We start from the raw sequence: 9,827 nt of genomic DNA on the forward strand, positions 1-9,827 counted from the left end.
GAAGTTCCATGGCTTCTGTGACTCCAAACACATCAGCTGATGGTAGTTTCTTATGTTGGGATCAATGTCTCTGAAGTTTAGTCGTAATGTTTCCCGACTAAAGTTAATGCATCCTGTTGAACTGGTGTGTAGATAGGCTGTTCTCGGCCCTCAGGCCGGAACAAATAAAAAAGGATAAAAAAAAATCTGATGAATGCTGAACATCGCTTTATTAGAATAACATGTAACAAATGTATTAGAATAACATGTAACAAATGACTATAAATGTAACTTCATCATACATAGACTGCACACTTAAATTTGGGAGAGTTCAAAGAATTCTTCATTCACTGGCCTTCATGAAGATTTGAATTTGAAATACATACACACATTGTGTCAAGAGCAAGTGAACTGTTATTCTCCTAACATTATTCATAATCTCAATGTTTCCATATATCCTCAAGTGAACTAACTTAAGCGCAAGGCTTTTTATTACTAAAAGCAGCAGCACTTTCCTATTAGTCACTAGCAAGATGCTTAAAATGAAACAGAACTGGTAGGTAACTAATAGGGTTTGACCACGTTCTTTTTTCCTGTATAGTTCAAAAAACTTTTTTGCCTGGGCATCCAGTCCAATCATTAATGGCTGACAGCATTTTTGAGACAGTTCGTTTAAAAGCATTCTAGACAGCCATCTCCATTTTAATAGTTGGATGAGGATTATATCCTTCGATCTGAAAGTCTTCAGCCTTGAAATCATCAATTGTCTCAACTTTTCGAAGAATGTTGAGCTTGGGGAAAGGTCTTGGTTCGCGCTGGAGCTATAAAAAAAGGTAAAATCAAAAACCATTATTCCAGCATATTTGTAAAAAACATTTTGATTTTCTGCTCCCCTGTCTTCCAGAGAAGGTACCAAACTCAAAACTGTATAGATGTAATTCTTACCTGGACTTTTAGGGGCTCAATGTGATTCAGGTAAATATGTGCATCTCCCAAGGTATGGATAAAGTCACCTGGCTAAACACGGGGGAGAGAGCAGACCAGTGAATACTTTGCTTCCATTTGCACCTTAAACACAATATAGAATCTAAAAACAGTTGTTGTTTGGTGCTCTCGAGTCGAGTATGACTCATAGAGACCCTATGAACAACAGATCTGAAGCCTGTCCCATTCTCACAATCTCTAAGACACACTTGAGCCCACTTCTGCAGTCATTGTGTTAATCCATCTGGTCGAGGGTCATCCTCTTTCTCCCTCTTCAATGAATAGCCTGTCCTAGCAACATGCCTGAAGCGTGTGAGATAATAAATAGTAAGTATGCAGATATCCCAAGACGTCAAGAAATAATTTAAACATTGAAGCTTTTGAGAAACATTAACTCTAGGTTACTATGTGTGAAGTTCAATGCTTGTTTATGAATGACATAGAGACATAAATGCTGTGCAGCAAGTTATAATGTAGCTTGTTCATTTTCTAATACCACAATAGTTATTTAGAGGTGTAAAGTTTTAAAAAGCCCTTAAGAACCCTGAAGTAGCAAATATTGAACCACTTATTTTTAGAAGTAGTACAATGTCAGCCACAAATCTGTGGCCACACATTTTCATCAACTGATCAATACGAAACCCAATTTTATGTGTTTTAAGTTTAAAGACAATAGTAAACTCACAGCCCCAAAACTGTAACAAATCATCTGAATAAAATCTCTCACACATGTTTTGCCCATTAAGTATATCACAACCTTCCTGAACTGGGAGCCCTGGACAGTTCTTCATGTTTGTGCTGTCCTGCCATGCACTTCGAGAGGGTCATTCAAATAAGCAAAATCATAAATGAAAAACACAAACGTGCAAAAAAACATGACACTAAACAGACTATAAAAAACCAAAAACCCCAACACAAAACCATACTTGTTTATAGTAGGAGAACTGAAAAAAATTTTAGCAAATAATTTGCAAATAAATGAGGACTTGGCTGTATCAAATTTTGGAGATACTCAGGTACTGAATTCTCGGCAACTAAGTTTTTCCCTATTAAAGAATCTAAGTGTATCACACTTGCAACCGTTTCCCCCCGAAAACAGCTCACCTTTAGGCCTGTGATGTGTGCGATCATGTAGGTGAGCAGGGCGTAGCTGGCAATGTTGAAAGGCACCCCCAGGCCCATGTCTCCTGACCTCTGGTACAGCTGACAGGAGAGTTCACCATTCACCACGTAGAACTGGCAAAGGGCATGGCAGGGTGGCAGGGCCATCTGAGGAAGGTCTGCAGAACAAGCAGAAACAAAAATGAGGTGAGGCTGGGCTTTCAAAGGAAAAGGCAAACAGGCAAAATCAAACAAGTGAGACAAGCCAATTCAGGGTGGAGATCATGAGTTAAGAGCCACCCCTTCCTCTCATGTCAGAGGCCATTTGAACCGAGTCTATGTAATGGGAACCAGTCTATGTAAACAGACTTCTGGGGTTTACATCTCTGATCTGCTGTTCATTTAGCTCTTCCTGCCAAGTGGAAATTACCTGTGCTATCTTCTTGACACCAAACTACAATTATAAGCCAAAACCCAACTTATTGCTATCCAGTCAATTTCAGTTGAGAGCAACCATCAAGGTTCACAGGCTATAAATCTTACCAGGAGGAGACTGCTTAGAATATATTTATGTGGCACCCTAGGGACACTCACCTGTACTTATTACAGATGCAAACACTCCATGGTGGTACTTACTACACCCTGGAAGAAATGTAATTCCACAATCCAGCTGTTAAAAACTAGATGATGCCATTAAAAATTCTGGCCAGGGCTGCGAAAGATTCAGACTAAGTGGGGAGGAAAATTCACTATAAAATTAAAATCTTAAATAGGCTTAGTTGACCAGTTGAAACTAGAGCAATCCTTGAGTCGCCCTCAGATATACACTTTAAATTTGGAACCACAACTAGCATGTATCCTGAGGTTCCCTGTTAGGAAAGTAACATATTGGCATGGAAAAGAGTATAATGCTCATTAAAAAACCATTATCTTACTACACAGCACACATGAGCAATGATTTTGTAAATCACTACCTAACTTGGGAGGGACTGGAAAACATGGTGAGTGAATTAACTCAGTCCCACAAGGACAAATATTTTATACAACCATTACTGTAGAATGAGTATAAGGACCTAAGAGGGGGAGGGTGGAAACAAAGGGATTAGGACGAGCAGTGGGAGGGGGATTAATCATGGGGTTGTACAATTTGATGGGGGGAGGGGGGAGGGAAATTGGAAGAATCTGTTCTCGAAAACAATGTATTTGAATTTTGTAAATTAGAATAGGTGAAGCCAGAATGCTCCTTGGAGTCAAGGATTCTGAAGCTTCGTCTGACATACGTTGTGCAAGTTTCAAGGAGGGACTGGTCCTTGGAGAGGGACATCATGTTTGGGAGAGTGGAAGATGGCACAGGAGAGGAAGACCCTTGATGAGATGGATCGATTCTGTGAGTGGAGTGGTGGAAATGAGTGCATTTTAGATGGCTAGGTTGTCACAGGATAGAACATAGGGTCGCTATGAGTTGCTAGCGACTCAATGGCACATAACAACAACAAATTAGAATAATTAAAACCCCCCATTATTTGAGAAATAAAAAGTTACCAAGTACTCTACAAGATGAGACGAGAGCACAAGAAAACTAGAGTACTAGAATACTAGGACAACCGAAATGTAATTAAAGGGGTGCAGACACATCACAAAGAATGCCACTCACTATAACTAATGTCAGTCTACACAGAAACTGTCAAATGGGAGACTAATGTGCTGTGCAAACTTTACCACCAACACATTCTTTTATAAAGCTGATAATTTGGAGATAACAAGGATCTGCAATAGTATTTGCCACCATGTGAAATGTAAAAATTACTATGTGTTATTTTAAGAGGACAAATACCCAGGTTAAGATCATCAGGGTATAGTTCCACCACCTGAAGGTGATAATGGGCCACGTGTGACTTTCCCAAAGTCACACCACTGATGGGGGGGGGAAAGCATGACAGTTCTGCCTCTGTTGGGCCCCTCTGCACTCCACCCTCCCACCCCCTGCCCAACAACATAGTCAGTAATAAAGGGGATGCTGGGCTGCTGCCACCTTTTGGATTCCAAGCACACATGATGATTCTTCTGTCATCAGGGTTGGTTTTGATTGTGTCAATAACCTTTTGCAGCTGGTCTACTCCTTGACCTGAATAATCTGTAGAATTGTATGAGAGAACATAGACACAAACGTTAATGGGGTTGTCTTGTGAGATGGGATTTAGAGGTCATCTTTCAGGTCCCCTGTGGTCAGAGTCGTAAATGATCTCACACTCTACACATTTCTTAGAACCAGGTGGTGCCTGGTTACGACCCCCACCTACCCCTGCTCAGGACCACAACAGACAGACCTGTTACAAAAAGACAAAAATGAACAACAAAATTCAGATTCTTAAACTGGGATATTGAGTCCACCCTCCAGAGCCACCACAAAGCCCACTGGCATGTCTACACAATTATCATAGAGTGTCTGGTCTGCTAGTGTCCCTTCTCCAAGTTTCCCCTTCTCATATAGCTGACCTGCGACCTAAGTGAAAACATTTTCTTTCGGAGTCCTCAATAGGGCTCAGCCTCCAAACTCATTAAATTTTCTTGTCACACTTCATTGGTACAATCTACTTTATCCTACATGAATTGTTGGATCTAAAATATTTTCCAAATTCTAGATAACAAACATGGGTTCCTTCCTGTGACCTAGAGACTATGCTTGCAGTACTTTGACCTAAAATTAGAATGTTGCAGCTAACTACTCTTGAAACCTCCGTAATGATGACACCATCCTCCACTTTTTCCCATTTATGATCCCCATTTGCCTTCCTTCTGCAAGAAGAGTGTAAAGCTTTGCATTAAACTTCTGAAGTTAAACTCCGGTTAAACTTCTACTCCTTGGTGTCAGGTTAGTTCAGAAGCTCTTAAACTTTTTGAAAGGAACTCCTTTCATGATCACAGTTCTAAAAAAGGTAATATCAAAAAGTTTTATTACTGCCCCTTAAGCAGCCCTGCATTTTGGACACCAGCTCGGGACGACAATGAGCCACGGCTGTGACCGCACCCCCTAAGGAGCTTGTCTTAGAGCAGAGGCTGCAGACCAACAACATGCCTTTTACCTGCAGACATAGCTTGATCTGCACCATCCTTAAATTTCCTAGAGAAATGCCAATAGTCAAAAACCATGTAATTGCATGTAAAATGCTAATTCTGGGCTTTTATGAAAGAATTCTAATACCATTCTGCTCCAGCTTGAGCTGACTGTCCCCCAGAGCTGGGCTCATATGTGGCAGTTGGCTGGTTGCTAACCGGCCAGTGGGAAGCTCCAGTGACATTGTCTGTAAGGACTGGTGCTGCTAACCTACAGGTGGCTCAATTGAATCCACCAACAACCTTATGAGAGAAAGATTGGCAATCTCTTCCCTTGTGATTTATAGTCTCCAAATACCTACTGGAGGGTCAGCCATGAGTTGGGTCCAACTCAATGGCAATGAAAGTCAGACTCTGCCAGTAAACGATTACTTCTTATCTTCCAATCCACAGAGGGAGGTATTTGTTTTTGCAACAGAGGAGAAAGGACCAGGGCAGGGCTCTTGTGACAGAGAAAAGAAGATGCCAAGAGTGAGATACTTCACTCTTCCTATATCCTGGCAGAGCACAGAGGTGGTGGCTAAGGCATGGTGCCACCCCCTCAGAGCCACCTGGAGTGGGCTGAGTGGATCAATCTGAAAGGGGAGATCACAGCAGTCAAAAGACAATCTTGAAATTTCTTCTCCCCTTATCCACTAGTGAAGTAAGATCTTTAAGGTATGATGTACCCAGTAGGCGCTCAACAAACATTAGTCACCAGAAGTGTGGCCTGATCCTCATGGAGATTAGCTGTGGCTTTTCCACAGCCGTTCACAGTGCTTACATGTCAGAGCTCCAGAGACCATCTTATTTTCCCCAAGGCTGGACTGACTTGAAGCAAGGGAGCAAATTCACGCTCTGAAGGGTACTGAGGAACCTGAGGTGTCCCTCCCTCCTCACCTGAATTCATATCCTTATATTCTGCTCCAAAATGCCTCCACTGAAAGCCGTAGACAGGGCCCAGATCTCCTTCATCTCGGGTGGAAAATCCCAGGCTGTCCAAAAAGTCACGGGATCCATTGGCATCCCAGATCTTTACGCCTTTGGAAGACAGCTCCTTAGCATTGGTGGAGCCCTGCAAGGGACAGGGGCAGGATGGTGGCATTTAAGTCTCGAGTCATGGTAACACTTGGGCCTTCTTCTCTGGCCGCCCTCGGCTCTGCACCAGGACACAGATGGAAGGGCGGGGGCACACACGGGTGGTGGCTTAGGCGTGGCCACTGCCCATCAGTGCAGAACTCAAGGCTTTTTCATATTTTACATATTTTCATATTTTACATATTTACTTTCTGAAAGTCTTCATCTTGTTACTGAAGCTCTCACTGTACATGAGATAATGATAATGGCTACAAGAAATGGAAGAGGGTGTTGGGGCAGAATCAGTTTTAGCTAAGATCAGAGAAGGGTCTCCAAACAGATACATGGAGACATTCACACACAGGAGAGGGTTCTGGGGAGAAGAGAGGGCTCGTGCTGGAGCCCCGCGTGGAAGTGGCCCACATGACACAGAGCCGGTGAGAGCAGCAGCCACGCTCTGAGCCTCTGAGGTCCTCTAAGGACTCCGGCTCCTGCCGATGAATGAGCCCACTTGTGGCCGAGGAAGGACATGATGTGAAGGAGCCAGTTCTTACCTTGATAAACCAGAGCAGCTCCTCCAGAACTCCCTTCCAGAACACACGCTTGGTGGTCAACAGAGGAAACTCATCTGAAAAACAGTGTGCCAGAAGACATGAAGATGGAAGGATACACCAGGCAACTGTGGGAGAAAACTGCCACAGAAGGAAAGGCCCGAAGTGGCCATGAAACGTCAAAAAGGCTGCAACTCCTTCGGGGAAGCAGCCAGGTTGCGTTGGCGCCCAAGCTCAGATGTGGACCCTGCAACACTGGCCTCGCGGATCCCATAAAATGAAAGGAGGTGAGGATGGCCACGTGGAATGAGCTACTATTGACTACCGAGTTCCGTGGACCCTACAGAAGAGGTGCAAGATGGCTCACATGGAAAAGGAAGATTCTCCGCACGGATTCCACGTTTACTCTGACAGAGAAACCTTGCTCGGGGCCAGGGGAATCACACCTACTCTCACACTTGCCAAAAAGAACTAAATATTTAAAGCAAGTCAAAGCAGCTGCCACCAAGCAGGTTGTAACTCGAGCGCCATGGACTTCCTGAGGTGACTGCCCACCTTTCTAAGTGCCTCTGAGCAGATGCCATCCACCAACTTCTCAGCAGCTAAAAATGCTTAACTGTTTGGGCCACACAGCGACTCCAGAGCAAATGAATCTATGTATTTTCAAATGTTCCCAAAACAGTTAAACACTTCATACGTGGGGTCCTAGTTAAACTTCAAACAAGTGTGAGGTGTTGGTATAGCCTGCATTTTCCTGGCACCACAGGCAATCAAGACGCTGGCTATAGGGAAGTAGCATGTTAGGGGAGGCATCAAACAATAGGGCACTAAAAAGGAGAAAGCTTATCTTGAAGTGTATGTAGTATACATTCAACCTGCCTTATCATGTCACTGCCTTAACATGACACTCATATCACAGAGATAGGTTTTTCAAGTCTGAGATGATGAGGATGGCACAAGATAGAATAGGGTGTAAGTCTGTTGTTCACAGGGTCACCATGAGTCGTATTCAACTCGATGGCACCCAATAATAACTGTCCTTAGTATTGCTTAATGAGCATTTTGAATTTGTGGGGAAGCTGAAGACCACCAGCCCCACCAGCCAGGTTAAGTCATCTGCCCACAGCCCTGGCTCGCTGAGCAGAAAGGCTGGACTGACAAGCAGGCACGAGGCTCCCTGGAGCCATCAGCACACTAGGAGCAGCAAGAAGGTGGCCTCTCTCTGCTCAGGGCGACTCCCAGGCTGTGCCAGGCCTGTCAGCTATGGCTGCTCTATATCTGACAGTCACTAGATTGGGTTCTCTTGAACATACGGAAGCTAGAGCAGAAGGAAGAAATAACATAGGGAACTGAACAGAAGAGTCCAAAAGGCAACTCCAGAAGACAAAGTATTAAAACCAACTATGCCAAAAAAAGTGGAACTAGAAAACCACAAGGGAAGGGAGCTCTGGTGGCCTAGTGGTAAGAAGCTGCTCTGCAATCCCAGAGGTACATGGTTCAAATCCACTAGATGCTCGGAAGAAGGAGAGGCAATCTCCTCCTGTACCAGTCAAATCCAATTTGACGGCACACACACACAAAATAAAATTTTTAAAAAGTGTGTGTATATAAACATAAATAAGTATAATATAAATACATATATAACCACAAGGAAAAACATGCCCAATAACAACTTCCAGAAGAACAAACAAATATGTCTTGGAGACAGTGTAGCCAGAGTGCTCCATGGAGACATGGATGATAAAGCTTTGCCTCACATACTTCGAGCATGTTGCTAGGAGGGGCTATTCCTTGGGAAAGGTCATCACACCCTTAGAAGGTAGAGGAAGAACCTCAACCAAGTGGATTGGAAGACCCTCAACCAGGTGAATTGGAAGACCCTCAACAAGGTGACTGCCACAATGGGCTCTAGTGTGTCAGAAAGTGAGGATAGGGTTGTTGTAATGGCACCTAACAACAACAACCCAAAGTATCTGAGACGAAGCTTCTCTATCCTTAACCCTAAAAACACTCTGACTGAACCTTCTCCAAGACAAATGTGCTTGTTCTTTTGGCAGAAATACTCAATATTCTTCTCTAGGACACAACTCAAAGGCATAAATTCTTAAGTTCTCTTTATTGTCTACTTTCAGATGCATAGCTAGTAATATTGTTAGGGCATTCAAAATTAATCAGAGGTAACTCAACGGCACTTAACAAGATAGGTATATGGGATAAGTCCCTCGGTGGCCAAAACCCTTAGGCGTTACTATCGAAAGGTTGGTGGTTTACACTCACACACACTCTGGGGGGAAAGCCTGGAGGTTTCAGTATTTCACAAATTTGAAGAACTGCAGGGAAAAAAAGTTCAAGCCTCAATTTGCAATACTAAGGGATTTTAAGGGATGTCTACAGCATGACAAAGGAAGCATCAAAAGGAAATGGACATAGAGTCACTGTGCCAAAAAAGAATTTATGAGACACACAACTATTTCAGGTTGTAGCATATGATTAAGACTCAATGGTACTGTTGCAGTCTCAGCTGTAATGATTAAGTGTCTGCTGTAGTGAAGGTACTGGCAAAAAATAAAGCTCCAAGAACTGATGGAATACTAATTGAGATGTTTCAACAAAGAGATGCAGCCCTGGCCTTGCTCAATCACTGATGGCAAGAAATTTAGAAGACAGAGGAGCTAACCAACTAACCGAATGAATGAGAGACAGCCATCCCCCAAAAAGGTGATCAATAGAATATAGTAATTATCAATATCATTACTATCAAACACAAGATCTTGCTGAAGACCCAGAAGAGGCTGTGGAACGAGGTATGTTATCATTGCTTATGTCAGACGGATTCTGCCTGAAAGTAGAAACTCTAAAAAGATTTCAACTTGTGGTTTATTAATGCAAAGGCATTCAATTTTATAGATAACAAATTATGGGTAACATGAAGTATGATAATTTCAGAATGGCTTATGAATATATATATATATAACATATTTATATATATTATATAAGCAAAATATTACAATGAAATGTGAGAGGAGCTGGAGTCGGAAAATC

At 42.8% G+C, this 9,827-nt stretch overlaps 1 protein-coding gene across 1 annotated transcript in view; it reads right to left on the reverse strand.

The window, feature by feature from the left end:
- Nucleotides 1-662: 662 nt before the first annotated feature.
- Nucleotides 663-9,827, reverse strand: part of TYMS (thymidylate synthetase) — a 13,420-nt gene continuing 4,255 nt past the window's right edge. Inside the window, exons 2-7 of the mRNA XM_006901294.1 lie at nt 6,789-6,862; nt 6,058-6,232; nt 4,097-4,198; nt 2,068-2,243; nt 925-996; nt 663-800 (exon numbers count right to left, since the gene is read on the reverse strand). Of these exons, the coding sequence (XP_006901356.1) occupies nt 663-800; nt 925-996; nt 2,068-2,243; nt 4,097-4,198; nt 6,058-6,232; nt 6,789-6,862 (737 nt within the window). The remainder of the gene's footprint in view (nt 801-924; nt 997-2,067; nt 2,244-4,096; nt 4,199-6,057; nt 6,233-6,788; nt 6,863-9,827) is intronic.

Source organism: Elephantulus edwardii, unplaced genomic scaffold, assembly GCF_000299155.1.
Source record: "Elephantulus edwardii isolate Elephantulus edwardi_28Jun2011 unplaced genomic scaffold, EleEdw1.0 scaffold00316, whole genome shotgun sequence".
In the NCBI taxonomy this organism is placed as follows: domain Eukaryota; kingdom Metazoa; phylum Chordata; class Mammalia; order Macroscelidea; family Macroscelididae; genus Elephantulus; species Elephantulus edwardii.